The following is a 15,701-nucleotide window of genomic DNA, read 5'->3' as shown; positions in this document are numbered from 1 at the left end:
GATTAGGTTCTCTCCCAGCAGGAGCCTCAGACCCCACCTGGACCAGCCGGAAGTTGCAGAGCGTAGTCCCTCCCTTCCGCCCCGCCGGAAACCCGAGCTCCGGAAGAGAGGTTCCGGGCCGGCTTGGCCTGGCGGTGGCCGAATGGAGACCGACGCTGAGGAGGAGCGATCGGTCAGGCACCCGACGCTGGCCTCTTCCTGGGATGCCGCGTGCGGGGCCCTGGACCGGAGCCTCCGTGTCCGCGGAGCCCAGGACTCGGACTGGGATGAGCTGCTGGCGCCGCCTGCCCCGGGGTGCGCTGGGCCGGCGGGGACGGGTGGCGGCTCCGCGGCGGCCACGCTCCGGGGGGAGGTGTGAGGGGACTTGGGGCCGAGAGGGGAGAGCGTCCGGGCCCGGGGTCCGGGAGCCCAGCTGGGGGCGGGCTGTGCGGGGAGCCGGGCCAGAGCCGCGAGGGGTGGGGCGGGGCGGCTGCGCATGTGGCGCGGGGCGCGGGGCCTGGACTCGGCGCGGAGACGCCCCCGCCCTGTGTCCGCGGGTCAGCCCCGCAGGCCCCGTCCAACCGCACCCGCCTCTGTCCCCCAACGAGCAGACCCTCCTGGGGCCCAGGAGGCGGGAAGTGTCCCCCCGGGGTCGCCCTCCACATTTGGAAACAGACTCTGTCCTCTGTCCGTTCTGCTCCCGCCCCTGTGCACAGGCCGGTGCCCTGAGCGGGTGCTCCCATTAAATAGGAGGCCGTTCCGGGGGCCGAGCAAGATGCCCGTGATCAGGGGAAGCAGGGACCCGACGTCCCAACACCCATTCCTCAGGGGACATGTCCCCCGTGTTTTGTGTTTCGTTTTGTTAGAGAATGGAGGGGGGCGGGGCGGGAGCGACACAGAGAAACGCGCGGGTTGGCTGCCTCCTGTTCCCACCGACCTGGGCCTGGGAACCTGCCACCAAGGTCCATGCCCCTGACCCGCGACCCTCCTGCCCGCGCTGATGCTCTGCCCGCCAGGGCACAGGCCGGGCCGCGGCGGCCGTTTCTCTGGGTCTGTGCTGAGCAGTTGTGGGCTGTTGGAAGGTGTGTGGGCCCCAAAGGCAAACGGAAGGGAATGCAATGCCAGCCCCGGGGCCTGTCGGTGGGCTGGCGGCCTGTGCGGAGGCCAGCGCTGGTATTTGTCGCTTTCTCTGCAGCCGCGACCTGGTGGTTCTGAGAAGGAGCCAGAAGAGCCCAGATGAACAGCCCTGCGTCCTCTCCCTGCGCTGTGACCCCAGTGGAGGTGAAGGAGTCGTTTCTGTCGGCATTCTAAGTTCAGCGAGAAATATGGAAGTGTACGAGGGCGAGGAGTACTGCGGCACCGGCAGGGGCAGGCGTGTTGGGCATGAGCTGGATGCCAGGTGTGTGGCCCGCCGCGTGCGGCTTCTTCCCGAGGAGGGTTTCTGTGTCCGGCTCCGGGAGCTCTGCTGCTCCGACACTGGCCTCGGGCACTGGGGGGGAGCGAGAACACCAGCAGCCTGGGGGTTCAGGCCTTGGGGGGGACCCCAGGACAGTCCGGTCGCCCTGGTGTGTCAGCAGCTGGGAACGGACAGCTGGTGGACGGGAGCCGAGCTGGCCGGGGTCCCAGCCAGTGCCTGGGAGAGGCTGCTTCTCTGTGTATCTCACAGGGTCTGTTTTCCAAACGGGAATCTGTCATCAGCCGGGACTCTGAACCTATCTTCTTGAAGGAAGCCCTTTCCAAACAGTGGGCAGCCCAGCACTGCCAACCAGCATACTTAACCCGCGGCCATGCTTTCTGATTTTTTCCAAAGAACGTGTCCTAACCTCTCTTTTATGTCACTCAAAACAGGAACTGTTTTATGTACCGTGCAGGTTGGACGTAGTAGATGTGTTTATTGAGCTTCATAATGTGCGTGTGCTACAAGATGACACATTTGTTATCAAATTTAATTCTTTCATAAGCTGCTAAGTGGGAGGTGTACTCTGTCCTCCCTGCATTTTCCTAGGAAGCCAGCCCCCCGCCCCCCTCACCGGGAAAACAACCTCAGGACAAGCATTGGCCTGGAAACGCTTGTTTTCAAATGTGACCATTAACGGTGATAATGTGCCCGGCCGGTGTGGCCAGTGGTTGAACATCGGTCCACCCATAAGCTGGGCGGTCACGGTTGGATTCCTGGTCACGGCACAGGCCTGAGTTGCCAGTACAGGGCAATCGGGAGGCAGTCGATCAGTGATTCTCTCTCATCATTGATGTTTCTATCTCCCCTCCCTTCCTCTCTCTGAAATAAATTTTAAACATTTAAAATAATTTATCAATTTTAAAAGTGATAATGTGTGAAAATAGTCAATTTTTATTTTTTATTTTTAGTGAACATGAAAAGATTATTTTGTACAAAAAATGTCTAAAATTGGAGTCTGCTGCACAGGCTTGTAAAATAAAGGTAAGTCATTACTAAATTGGAACTAAGTTGAAAATTGCAGTGTTTTTGTACTGTGCACATTTATTGTATGTTGGCTTAGTAATTCTCAATGCTCTCCCTTTCAAATTGGACCATTTGTTCGCTACGGCAACGCCATGTCGTGTATAGTGTTAATACAGTTAATGCTGCTGTGCTCTTCAGCTTTGGAAAACTCAGTTAAAAATCAGGTTTATTTTGATATAAAACGTAGGTGCCAAGAAAACCACAGCAGAGTTGGGACCAAAATACCGAGGAAAAAACCCAGGTAGAGGAGTTTCAGACCAGGGCACCTGAAAGTTAAAGAGATCGGGCCAGGCCAGGGCCTTCAGCATGAAACAGTGTCGCAGTGAAGGTGGGTGAGGTGGTCAGCCTGGGGGCGAGGCAGCGAGCTGGAACCCTGGCCTCGCCTGTCCTGTGGGCTGGTCGCTGATGTCCCACCGCTTAGCCCCAGCCTAGTGGGCAGTGCTGGGAGCTGAAGGAAAGAAACCCTTGGGTGGTTTCCATCCCTGAAACCCTGTGCTTGCTGTTACTGACACATGACAGGATTGGTTATTCCAGGATGTTTTAGAGGCATATTCATGTTCATGGCTTCTAAAGTCCTACATAAGGTGATGCATTCATTGAAAAAGTGTTGAGTGCCCATTGATGCCACATACTTTATTAGGCACTTAGGAGTTAGCATCATAAAATAAATGGGAACAAAGCCCTCGTGTTAATATTACAGCGGACCAGACATAGTAGGTTCAATGTGCAAACTAGGTTCCGTTTGATAGTGAGAAAGTCGTAGGGATTAAGGAGCAGGAAAGGGATCCTGTGGAGGCTGGAATGTGGGTGTGGGAATGTAGGGAGGTGTTGGCTTAATGGTTGATGACAGTGACGTTGTTGGTGCCGCTGAGGTTTTAGATCCGGGATCTGTCTTCAGCTGTGGTCTGTGTGATCCCTGGGGGGGTGTGTCCCAGAAGGTGGGTGTTTCTGTAACTGGTCTGTTGAGGGACGTGCACTGCAAAGGGCGTTTCATTCAGGGAAATCTTTGGTTTGTGTGGGGCTTCATCTGGGCCAATCGTATATTAAAGTTGAAATAAAAATAGTAGGAATGCATGTTTCTGAGTTCTTTCTCAATGGTAGATAGTGGAAATTTTAACACTGATCGTCGTCATAGCAACCATGTATAACACTGATCTCATCGCAGCAACCACGTGATACCGATTCGCTCCTGACTCAGGTTTGGCATCTGCCCTGAGGTGTGCATGCACCCGTGCGCACTCCCACACACACACACACGCCCACACACACACACACTCACACACACACACACGCCCACACACACTCACACACACGCACACACACGCGCGCACACGCACACACACGCAGGGTAGGAGAGCCATCACTGCACAGACACACACACACACACACGCACACATGCAAGGTAGGAGCCATCACTGCACAGACACACACACACACACACACACACCAAGGGAGGGTAGTAGCAGAGCCATTGCTGAGCGCCTGTCTGTCTGAGTGTAAAGCCTGTTCCCTCCCACTGAGCGGCTGTGTTGTCCGGACCACAGGGAACGTGGTTGGGTTTAAAGTGTGGACGAAATGGGGCAGCATAAAGCATTGGACAAAATTTACTACTTCAGCAAACACTGCCTGGGCTCTGGCCGGCCCTGCTCTGTATTAAATCATATTAAAGCAACTTGCAGTACGTTAAGCCGTCAGATTGCTATGGTTTATCTTTGATTCCTCATCTAAGTATGAAAATGCTCTTTTACATGTGGTTGTGTAGTTTAAAATTTTTTCTTTAAATGGTTCCGAGTAGTTTTTAGACTCTAACTATTCTAGCGAAACCTAAGTGAACTTTTAGACTCTTGACTGCGTCACTGTTCCTTAGGTCACAGCAGGAAGTGACCTTAAGTAGCGATTGTTGTTCCCTATTGTTACTGTCCTAACTTGTGTTTTATGCCAGTTGCTCTCCTTTGGTGAAAAGCCGTGTGTGTTCGTCAGTAAAGTCGTGGTGCACGTGCGACCCGTCCCAGCAAAGTCTCCCACAAGCTCTCCTGCTCTGGGGTCCAGGGTGGACCTCGAGAGGGTCCGCGCCATGGTGGAGGCCATGGGGTCCACGCTGTCCCCTGGAGCTCAGCAGCTGATGAGTATGGTCAGATTCCAGCAGCAGGTACGTGGAGGGGCTTTCTTTCCAGGCGCCTGTGAACTGGGTAAATGGTGGCTTTTTATAAGGACACTAGAGGCTCGGTGCATGAAATCCTGCACGGGTAGAGTCCCCAGGCCTAGCCTGTGATCAGGGCCATCTTCTGCCCGTTCCCCAGTCCCCAGTCCCGCCCTGCCAACACCCACCCCAGTTCCCCGTGGTTCCCCGTTGGCCATTCAGCGATCGGAGCCTGCGGGCTGGGGGGAGGGACCGAGAGGTGGTCAATGCACCTCATAGCGACTGGTCGATTGGTCGTTCTGGTCGTTACGCATTGACGGTCGCTGGCCTTTCATTATATAGGATGGAGTGATTTAAACTTTCCTTTGCACTTTTATTATTGATGTGACCAATCTTTCCTTACGGATGGAAAACAGTGCTGTGTAGATCTAGGCTCTGGAAAAGCAGAGCTCACAGCTCTCCAGGAACGCCCTCCCTCCCTCCCTCCCTCCCTCATGTCGCTCGTGTTGATGCACAGCTGCTCAGGGACGGAGGCCCTGCTTGGCTCCTGTAGCCGCTCCAGGCCCGTTCCCTGCAGCCTGTCTTCAGGGGTCTCCCGAGTCCCGGGGCCCTGGGGCCGTGCGAGGGCGGGAGCCGAGGAAGAGGAAAGGCTCGCGGAAGGGCAGCCCTTCTCCAGGCCCCTTTGCAGGAGGAAGGCGGGTCAGGCAGGTGAATGGGGGGTCAAGTTCAGATGGAAAGGTGTGAATTAAATCTCCAGAGCCAGAGGAGCAGGATGCGGCTAGGACGGTAGAGTGCATTTCTCGGCCGTGTGTCGAGGTTTGGGGTGTTTGTTGGTTTAATTCCAAATGTAACGTGGCTCCTTTGCCGTGGATTCAGGCCTTTCAGAAGGACAGTGAGTGAATAAGTGCTGCCTCGCCTGCGGCACCCTCTTCCCCACCTGTGGTGACTCCTCCTGGCGGGTACTCTGCCTGTGGACCGCTTACAAGTCCTCCCACCCGGCACGTGTGTTGTCACCTGCTTTCCCCACGCCGGGCTAACTCCTTACATGTGGGGACATGTGGGGAGCCCCCGGGGGAAGAAAGGAGACCCCGATGCTTCTTCTTGTAAACAGGCCAATGAAAGACGTCCTCCTGGGGGCGGCTGTAGTAACGGAGCGATTCCTGCAGGACGGGCTGGTTCTCTGGGAGTGCTCAGCGTTAGCACAGCACCTGCGGAATGACTCCTGGAAAATGCCGTGTGAGCCGGGGCACCCCTCACTGCGTGTAACCTAGGGTGTTCCGTGAGCAGGCCTCCTGCTCTGTGGGTGGTGTGAGCAGGCTGTTCAGGGCCTTCGGGGTGAACGTGGGTGGGGCCAGTCCTGAGGGCCTGGGCTGTGAGGTCTCAGCCGCTCCCTGCTCTGCTGGTGCCTGCGGTTACTGGTTTTTGAAAGTTTACTTTTTATCTCTTGTGCTTGAAGTTCCGAATTGCAGGCTTTGTGCTTGCGTTAGCGATGTGGGATGATGGGGTGGGAATCTGTATCAAAGTGCCTGCGTATAGTTGTCATTTCATGTTACTGACTGAGGGACGGGCCCGTTTGCTGGGAGAAAATATATTCAGTTGAGTTGAGGACCCAAAACATAATCTATTAGCCTACAAACGACTGAGGCAGACAGAGCTGAAAGGGAGCTCTTATTCGTCATGGAGCATGTCTAGTTGTCGCAGGCGTCACAGATTTCCCACCGCACAGGCGGGAAGTGTGTCACCAGCCAGGCGTCTCCATGCCTGTGGGTGCTGGGACATCCCCAGGTTGGCGACCACGTGGGAAGTGACAGGTGATACTTAATTCTGTGGACACTACGCCTTCCTGTGCCTCGGTGGAGAGCCCACGTTTACTTCCATGAGTCAGGAAGGAACTATTAATTCTGCCCGTGAAGTTGTACTAAGTGTGCTGGTATTTGTTTTAGCATTTTCTTGAGGAAAAACCACAGTCAAGGGATGACAAGCCCGGACTGGAATCGGGTTTCCGGGTCGCGTCCTGGTTCCCACTCACCAGCTGTGCGGCCTTGGCCGGGTGACCTTGAACCTGGTCCCCTCAGCTGCTGGTGGCAGTCATGGTGGCTGCCTGCATAGGGCTGTGTCGGGGACCCAGTGGAGAATGCCCGGGGCCTGATTCTAAATTACCGCAAACTTCCTCTGGTCATTGCTGTTCACAGCCCTGTTCCCTGTTCCCTCAGCGCTGCATCCCCCTGGGGGAGCAGCTGCAGGCGGTTCTGGGGAGCGCTGCCTCCAGGCGGATGCTGGGCCTGTGGGCCTCGGCGCCCTCGGGAACCTGCGACAGGCCGACCTGCGCATCTGTGCCTCTCAGAGCCGGGCTGACTCCGGGACGTGGGACAGAAGACGTGACAGCTCCCGGGGAGGAGGACGCACGGCCCCCTGGTTTAGGGAACCCCGCACCCCTCGGAGAGTGGGACACTGCGCCCCAGAGCCATCCTCTCCCCGGGAGGGACCTTCAGCTCGCAGCGGCGTCTTCCTTACCAAAGAGGCCGAGTGACAGCCCCGCGGCCCCTGCCCCCGAGCTGCTGCCCCTCCTCCAGGATGTGTGCGGGCAGGTGCGCCGGCTCCGTGGGGCTCAGAGCGCCGCGTGGCCGGGACACGTCCCCACGCCCAGCGAAGGCGGCCTTGGTGGTGGGTAAGTCTTTGCCTACGGACTCAGAGCGGGTGCGGGGCTGCATGGGCAGCAGCAGGCTGTGTGTTGCTGCTGGTTGTGTAGTGGCTTTTGTTGCCGTTTGGAGGCCAGGGTCATGTTTGGTCTTTAATTCCCTTTAGGATGGGAGAGCCGCCCGCCTGCTCCTACTTGGAAAAGATTCTGTGTAAGAACCTGGAGCTGATGGAGAGGAGGCTGACGGACTACCTGGACGAGCGGCTGCGCGCCCTGCAGGAGCACGTGGATGGCAAGGTGGCGCTGCTGGCGCACCTGCTGCAGAGCCCCGGCTCCCCGCCCCCGGGGCTGCCGCTCACACGCTGTGACTCTGGAGACAGACTCTCCAACGGAGAGAGATAGGCGCTCCGTGCGCCGTGCATGCAGATATTTATTACCTATTTATTACACCGCGACCCAAAGCTCCCAGCCAGTGTCGATGCCATTGGAGGATCAGCATCCTACTTGCATCAAGTGACCTCAGCGTTCATTCCCTGTGCTGTGTCGTGACCCCCGGGCTGCGTGAGAGTGGATGATCTTCCCTGAGCTTGTGCCGTGACCTCGTGCCACACCTGAGAGTGGATGACCTTCCTTGTGCTTGTGACGTAAACCCCGTGCCCGAGTGTGAGCGTGATCGGGTCTGGAGTTATTTTCGTTTGCAGAGTTCATACTTCTGTGTTTAAATCTTTAAAATATTTAAGGATTTCTACTATAGTTCTTTGGTGTGTATTGTGTATGTATTTGAAGTATGCACTGTTTTAATTTATGTAAAGGCGTTATATTTTAGGGATATGGGGAAAATGGTTAGAGTATTTGGGTTTTTCTTTTCCTAATTGATTGTTCTTGGAAAACCAGGTACTTAAGATTTGCAGCCTTTAATTTCATATCACAGGTTATATTTTATATTGTTCTTCTCAGTAATAAATTAGTTGTGTTTGGCATTTGTAAAATTAGTGTCCATCGGGGCCATTCGTTTTATGTTCTTTCTTATTGTAGCTGTAGAAGAAAAGTAAAATTAAAGCTGGCCTCTTTGTCAGAATTATTTTAGATTTAGTGGTTGATGCAAAACGAGAGACTATTGTGCTGTCCCTCCCCACCGGAGAGCGGGGACCCTCCTTGCCGAGCCGATTTTGGGTCCTCCCAAAGCCTGTGCTGGGTGTGAGTGACGAGGCTCGCACTGGGCAAGGCATGTGGCTGGCAGATGGCTGTTCTCTGTGGTGGCCTTGCGTCAGGAAGCATAACCATTGCATGTGCTGAAGGTGATGTATTTGCATCTAAAAATAATTGGTCCGCTCTGGGAGCTCAGTGAAATGGGGAGTGAAGGGGTAATGTTTTGGACACGATGTCCCAGCACCAGCCTGGCCCATAGGTGCCCAGTAAGTGTTGGTTTTCTCTCCCTCTTTCTGCTCTTCTGTCTCCTTAAACAGGAAGAATGGCAGATGTCCCTACATCATTACTGTCCCAGTAAATGTGAAAGTCCCTCTCCCCTCCCCTCTGCTGTCTTGGTGCTGAAGGGCCGTCACATTCAGTCAGCACAGTCGTGTGCACAGAACGCTGAGGGCTCACTCTGAGGAGTGGCATCCTTGGGTGGTTTCATCCTTGTGTGAACAGAATAGTGCACCTCCACACGGCTGGACGGTACCTCCTGCTGCACACCTGGGCTTCATGGTCCAGCCTGTGGCCCCTGGCTACACGCCTGCGCAGCGTGTTCCTGTGCAAAACAACATGAGACGAAAACAAGCGCGAGAGAATGATGCAATCAAGAGATTCCGTAAACAACAGGCATGAGGCTGCTGCCCGCGTGACGTGGCTGCTGTTTTGTATCCAACTCTCTTTAAAGTAGAAAGAGCACATCCTAAAATAATGATTGCAAGTATAATACAGGCCCAGCCGGAGTGCTCAGTGCTTGGGCGTGGACGCAGGAACCAAGAAGTCATGGTTCGATTCCCGGTCAGGGCACAGGCCTGGGTTGCAGGCTTGATCCCCTGTGTGGGACTTGCAGGAGGTAGCAGATCCATGATTCTCATCATTGATGTTTCTATGTCTCCCTCCCTATTTCTTTCTGAAATCAATAAAAATATATTAAATAAGTTTAGAAAACCAAGATGGCGGCATAGGTAAACACCTGAAATTGCTGCCTCAAACAACCACTTCAAAAATACAACTAAAAGACAAAACGGACATCATCCAGAACCACAGGAAGGCTGGCTGAGTGGAAATTCTACAACTAGAAGGAAAGAGAAAAGCACACTGAGACTCAGGAGGTGCGGAAGTAAAGTACAGAGTTACGGAGGCTGGCAACGGAGGACACAGTTGTCTTTTTCAATTGGAAGAGAGTCTCAAGCTCCTGATGGCTCTGAACTCCAGTTCCGGGCGAGTCTCTGGGGACCCAGACTCATACAAGGAGAAACTGGACTGTCTGGCAGTGGGCAGAACTCGAGGGCGGCTTTCTCTCAGAGGTGCTTGCCACGACTACTGGGACACTGAGACCCTGGGCCTCTTAGGGCAGGACTGAGGACCAGCCATAGCTGCCTGCTCCGCCCTGTTGATTCCCAGAGACCCCGCCCCACCCAAGCTTCTAGCAGAGGCTTTTGCATATGAATGGGCTGGCCCTTTGAGACCTAAAATTACCTAACAAACTGCAGCTGGGTCAGTGAGACCCAGAACATCCGAAAGAAGGCTAAAGGCCCCACAGCAGCTTGCATTGCTTCACAGCTGGGCCTCATCTGGGCACCTCCAAACCCCAATCAAGGGGAATCTGTAGATGTCTCCATAGCTCCTGCTGGGTAGCCTCAGGCAGATGCTAAATTACCACCTCTTTAGAGATCCAAGAGCCCGTGTGCCCAGTGGTCAGATTGGGACCATCCAGATTACAACTCCTCAGATCCATAAGCGACACACTCAGGGGGCAGACTCAGTGAGCACCAAAGCCCCACTGAAGCAAGACTTGCCCCATAAGGGTGTCTCCAGCACAGAAGTTCTCCCACTGTAGACACAGCTGATTCTCACAGCCAATTGGCCTGGAGGTCAATTCCTCCCAGTGATACCAACAGCAATCGTGGCTTAACTACAACAAGACTGTACAGACAGCTCACAAAGGGGTCCACCAAGAGTGTCCACCTCCGGTAATTGGGGAGGCTGAGCCACTGGGCCCTATAGGACACCTAGCACAGAAAGCCACTCAATCAACACAGGGAAGCAGCCAAAATGCGGAGACAAATTGATCACAAATGACAGAAATGGAGGAAAGCAAACTACTGGATATAGAGTTCAAAACCACGGTTATAAGGTTTTTCAAGAATTTTCTAGAAACTGCCGATAAATTTAGTGAAACCCTCGAGGATATGAAAAAGGACCAACTAGAAATTAAGCATACACTGACTGAAATAAAGAATATTATACAGAGATCCAACAGCAGACAAGAGGATCCCAAGAATCAAGTCAAAGATTTGAAATACGAAGAAGCAAAAAATACCCAACCGGAAAAGAAAAAAGAAGAAAGATTCCAAAATAATGAAGATAGTTTAAGGAGCCTCTGGGACAACTTCAAGCGAACCAACATCTGAATTATAGGGGTGCCAGAAGGAGAGAGAGAGCAAGATATTGAAAACCTATTTGAAGAAATAATGACAGAAAACTTCCCCCACCTGGTGAAAGAAATAGACTTACAAGTCCAGGAAGCGCAGAGAACCCCAAACAAAAGGAATCCAAAGAGGACCACACCAAGACACATCATAATTAAAATGCCCAGGGCAAAAGACAAAGAGAGAATCTTAAAAGCAGCAAGAGAAAAACAGTTACCTACAAGGGAGTACCCATACGACTGTAAGCTGATTTCTCGACAGAAACTATGCAGGCCAGAAGGGAGTGGCATGAAATATTCAAAGTGATGAGTAGCAAGAATCTACAACCATGATTATTTTACCCAGCAAAGCTATCATTCAGAATTGAAGGTCAGATAAAGAGCTTCACTGATAAGAAAAAGCTAAAGGAGTTCATCACTACCAAACCAGTATTATATGAAATGCTGAAGGATATCCTGTAAGAAGAAGAAGAAAAAGGTAAAGATACAAATTATGAACAACAAATATGCATCTATCAACAAGTGAACATAAAAATCAAGTGAATAATCTGATGAACAGAATAAACTGGTGAATATAATAGAATCAGGGGCATAGAAAGGGAGTGGACTGACAATTCTCAGGGGGGAAAGGGGTGTGGGGGTGCGGGAAGAGACTGGACAAAAATCGTGCACCTATGGATGAGGACAGTGGGGGGGGGGGGTAAGGGCAGAGGGTAGGGTGGGAACTGGGTGGAGGGGAGCTATGGGGGGAAAAAAGAGCAACAACTGTAATAATCTGAACAACAGATTTATTCAATAAAAAAAATAAGTATAGTGTAATACATCAGTTGGTAACATAGACGTTTATTTTCATTATCAAGTACTATGTACTGTACATAGTCATGTGCGCTGTACTTTTATACACCTGGAAAAGCAGATTTGTTTACACCAGCATTGCCACAAACGTAAATAAATTATGTCACGCCGACACTATGTGATAGGAATTTTTAAGCTTCCTTATCATGTAGATCACCATCAAACATGCGGTCCATTATTTTTAGAGAGTGGAAGGGTGGAGAGACAGAGAAGGAAACACTGATGTGAAAGAGACATATGGATTGGCTGCCACCTGGGGCCGGGGAGTGAGCCTGCAACGGGGTTTGTGACCTGGACGGAATCGAACCTGGGACCCTTTGGTCCACGGGCCATGCTCTAACTGCTAAGTCAAACCCGCTAGGGCTAGCTCTGAACTATTAAGTATTAAGAGTTTTTAGCCTCCCACATTTGTCTTTAATTTTAAAATGGAAATCTTACACTTGCTTTTGATCAACAAATTCTGAAAATAAGGGGAAATACGACCCGAAAAGGTAAAAACTTAGAATTAAGTGATTCAAAATAGTATTTCTGCTTCCTGGGGGCTGAACTTAGGTACAATGGAACAGAATTCAGAACCCCAGGGCAGAGCCGGGGTGCAGAGCAGTGATGTCACAGCCCGCGGCGCGGAAGTTGGAGCTGGACCATGGCTGGGCCTCTAAAGTGAGCTCTCCAGCCTCGGACCGCACTCCGCACAGGATGAAGCGATAGCTCCCTTCTGCTCCAGTGGCAGGCTCGACCCTCTCGCGGCCTTTGACTGAGTAAGGTCCCGTGTGGTACCAAGTGACGTGTTTGATAGAATAACCTGCTTCCTACGGTCTTTAAGTAATTTTTTTTTCTAGTTGGCCTCCTCCCTACCCGAGGGTGTAAGTGCTCTAAGGATGCTTGGCAGTCATGTTTAAAAGATGTTTTATTGATTCCTGAGACGAAGGGAGAGGGAGAGAGAGAAACATCAATGATGAGAGAATCATCAATCGGCTACCCCCTACTGGGAATTGAGCCCGCTTCCCAGGCATGGGCCCTGACCTGGGATCGAACCATCGAACCGTTAAGGGATGACCCTCAACAACTGAGCCACACCGGTCGGGCAGCGTCATATTGTTTATTCTTTCTTCCTGGGCCATGGTTCTCATTTCAATGTTACATTACACAAATTGCTTATTCCAACCAAACTGAATTTCCTGGGGAGATTTGGGAGGAAAAATGGCAGAAAGGCCCATGGTCTCCTAGTGACAGGGTGGTCTAGTGACAAGGGCTCCTAGAGTCTCCTTAAACCAGAAGGTGGCATGGCAGTTGTCAGAGGACAATGAAAGGCCTTTCTTCCTGCAAACAGCACTGCAAGGGGGTGTGCTCGTGCTAAGTGCTGTCAAGCGTGGCGTTCGGAAAGAGCGGTTCCCTTAGTTCTTTTCTGAGGTTAGTTTTAAGTGTGATGAGCAGCAAGGGGCAGTCCTGACTCCATCAGCGAGCAGAGTTCACGAGACCCAGGTGGTGGGAGTGAAACCATTTGCTCACGGGCGGCCTGTTTGTTACTCACCGCTAGCTGCACGTTACTGCCTGCGAGAGGGAGAACCGTCCTTCCCACCATCTGTCCTGTTTCCTTCTCTCTCACTTTGCATTTCAGTCCCTTTTCATCCACAAATAAAACCTCGACCCCCACGTGGCCAGGCCGGCCGAGGCCCTGGGCCCCCTGGGAGACCATCCTTGTTTTACAGGCACAGCCTGCGGGTGGGGCGTCATTCTTCCTTCACGGGAGCAGCACACACTGAGGCTGAGCGGGCTGTGGGTGGGGGAGCGTCACCGCCCTGCACTCCCTGTCCAGGTGCCGGGAAGATGTTTGACATCAGGATCATGACGGCCATTGGGGTCACCTTGCTGATCGCCATAGTCCTGCTGATGTTCTGTGTCACCAGCCTTCTGTTCAAACTGACCAGCATATTGAAGTAAGTGACGTGGTTAGAGTGGCCACTCCCTCGCACGGGCCCCTGGGCCGCCCCCCGGGGTCAGGAACAGGGCAGCTGGGAATAGGCAGAGGCAGGTGAGCATGGAATCCTGGCCCTTCCCCTCGGGGCCGGGCTGTGAGCTCACAGTGAGGTTCCCAGTGGGCGGGCGGCTCTGGGTCAGCGCTGTCCACTGCCCGGACCTCGGGAAGCTGCCCCTCCACAGGGACTCACACCCTGGCCGGCCATGCCTGTGTCCCGGACTCTGCAGACTGAGGACCGCGGGGCAGGCGCGTGGGAGCCTCTGCCTCGGTTCGCCCAGAGGCGGGCTCAGTCGGTCTCCCCAGCCCGAGCTCAGAGCTCCCAGGTTCCCTCCTCCATCGCCCATGGCCTTGGGGACAGGGAGGTGCCTGTAGGCGTGGGGAGCCGAGCTGGTGAAGATCCGGGGACACCAGAGAAGGAGGGGAGCTCAGGCAGGTCATTCAGTTGTGGGGAGAGGACCCTTCAAATGTGGGAGGTTCGCTGGCAGAAGCCGTGGAGCTCCTGTTCTAGGGAGGGAGGCTGTGCACTAGGTCAATCCAGAACCCGGGGCAGCTGACGGGCGCCTGCCCCCCACCCAGACTCCGCAGTTGGGGCCTCAGCCGCTGGGAAGCCGCACTGGCAGCCTCTCTCCCTGTGTGCTGGGTCTGGCCTGGCATCTCTGGCGTCTTGGAGAGCACGTGACCCAGGAGCCTGGGCCAGGGCAGAGCTTTCCTCTCAGGCTGGGCCGCCCCAGACCCCTGGCACCCTGACCGCGGGCACAGGCGGGCTGAGAGGGGGTTCTAATCCCTCCTGTGTGTCTCTTTTCCAAGAGCTCCAAAGCTACCGATGTGCTTGGTCTTAAAAAGTTACCCGTCCATGGTCACCAGGGACAAGATCGCCGCAGCCTCGTCCATCACCGCCAGCTGCTACCCTGGCCTCCAGCTCTACGACGAGTGTCAGCTGTGCGCTGACTCCAAGTCCCTGCCGCCCGGCTTCTGCGACGTGAGCGAGGGGCTCTGACCGGCGGGCACTGAGCCTGCAGGGCGACCTTTCTTAGCAGAATGTTTTATTCGAGTCGTTTTCTAGTGTTCCCACTGTGCTGTGTGCTACAGGACATTCGTGTGCTTTTGAATAAATGCAGAATTGAAAACACCCGCTCCGCCTCGGGGATGTTTGGTGTCGTTAGGGAGCCATGCACTGGAATTGGGCATCACCCACGTTGGGACGTGGAGCAACCGGCTCGTAATGTCGCGTGCAGCATAGGCGGGCGGGAGTAAGAACTAAAAGGGTGCGTCGGCGATTTGACAGGAGGCAGCATCGTGCAGGCGCTGGGATGGAAACTTATCCCGCCCGCCTCGGGGAAGCGAACGCCGTCTCCGAAGAGACACGTTTCCTGGTGGGAAGCTCTGCCTGGGTTGTTGCGTGGAGCCCCTCTGAGACCCGGAACCGGTCCTTCCATTTGCACTCTACGAGGATCAGGACGCATCCCAGGCCGTGGCCTGTGCTGACCGGAGGGCCCGCCGTCCGTCCAGGCGTCCGTCTCCCCCCGGCCTGGAGCCTGACTTGAGCCCTGAAGGGACAAGGTTTCCGGGGGGACCCTCCCCTGGCAGCACTGGCTCCTCACCACAGAGACCAGGTCAGCAGGAGCGGAAGGAGGAGGGGAGAGTCCTGGGCGCAGGGCAGGGGGAGCTGTGGACGAGGCAGAGATGAAACCTGGGCCAGGTAAAGGGCTCCCGGGCTTACACCCCGGGCCTGGGACCCAGCTGCTCGCTGCCACCGGAGATGCGGTACCAGAGCCCTAATGTGCAGACTGCACAGCCCATGCAGCGAAGCCATTAACGCCTTCCATTCACATTGGCAAACACTCCGAGAGACCATTGGGATACTGCTTCCCAGGCACACCTGTCAGACACACGCAGCGGAATCTAGCATTGGTTTTTCCACCACCTGCATCTCTGTTCACCCGTGGTCCTCGCTCTGAGGGTTGTGATGTGGCTACAATCTTGGGGAGGCATTTTCTAAATCAATGA

At 54.1% G+C, this 15,701-nt stretch overlaps 2 protein-coding genes across 3 annotated transcripts; both read left to right on the top strand.

Moving 5' to 3' along the window:
• Window positions 1-100: 100 nt before the first annotated feature.
• On the top strand, window positions 101-8,317 carry LOC308529109 (ATPase PAAT-like). Of its 2 annotated transcripts, none has more exons than XM_081105143.1 (6): window positions 101-294; window positions 1,175-1,378; window positions 2,347-2,419; window positions 4,404-4,610; window positions 6,815-7,269; window positions 7,407-8,317. In XM_081105143.1, exons 1-6 carry the CDS (start codon window positions 143-145, stop codon window positions 7,639-7,641), a joined length of 1,326 nt encoding a protein of 441 aa, XP_080961269.1. In that variant the 5' UTR covers window positions 101-142; the 3' UTR covers window positions 7,642-8,317. The 2 variants fall into 2 exon arrangements, with proteins under 2 accessions (XP_080961269.1, XP_080961270.1); XM_081105144.1 differs by having other exon boundaries at window positions 136-352.
• Window positions 8,318-11,639: 3,322 nt separating this feature from the next.
• Window positions 11,640-14,725, top strand: LOC308529116 (protein FAM24A-like). Its single transcript, XM_081105153.1, has 2 exons — window positions 11,640-13,653; window positions 14,502-14,725. The coding sequence occupies exons 1-2, from the start codon at window positions 13,544-13,546 to the stop codon at window positions 14,689-14,691; spliced, it is 300 nt and encodes a 99-aa protein (XP_080961279.1). The 5' UTR covers window positions 11,640-13,543; the 3' UTR covers window positions 14,692-14,725.
• The last annotated feature ends 976 nt before the right edge of the window (window positions 14,726-15,701 follow it).

This window comes from Myotis nattereri (assembly GCF_964212035.1).
Source record: "Myotis nattereri genome assembly, chromosome: 13".
NCBI lineage: Eukaryota > Metazoa > Chordata > Mammalia > Chiroptera > Vespertilionidae > Myotis > Myotis nattereri.
The sequence above is the reverse complement of the archived record's forward strand: the minus strand, read 5'-3'. Positions and strand labels throughout refer to the sequence as shown.

What these genes read in the sequence shown, in the direction of transcription:
- LOC308529109 (XM_081105143.1), top strand. Translation starts at nt 143, where the DNA reads ATGGAGACCGACGCTGAGGAGGAGCGATCGGTCAGGCACCCGACGCTG. An exon ending in CTGGCGCCGCCTGCCCCGGG is followed by an intron (nt 295 to 1,174) that starts GTGCGCTGGGCC and finishes CTTTCTCTGCAG; the next exon opens with CCGCGACCTGGTGGTTCTGA. An exon ending in TGGTCAGATTCCAGCAGCAG is followed by an intron (nt 4,611 to 6,814) that starts GTACGTGGAGGG and finishes CTGTTCCCTCAG; the next exon opens with CGCTGCATCCCCCTGGGGGA.
- LOC308529116 (XM_081105153.1), top strand. Translation starts at nt 13,544, where the DNA reads ATGTTTGACATCAGGATCATGACGGCCATTGGGGTCACCTTGCTGATC. An exon ending in AAACTGACCAGCATATTGAA is followed by an intron (nt 13,654 to 14,501) that starts GTAAGTGACGTG and finishes CTCTTTTCCAAG; the next exon opens with AGCTCCAAAGCTACCGATGT.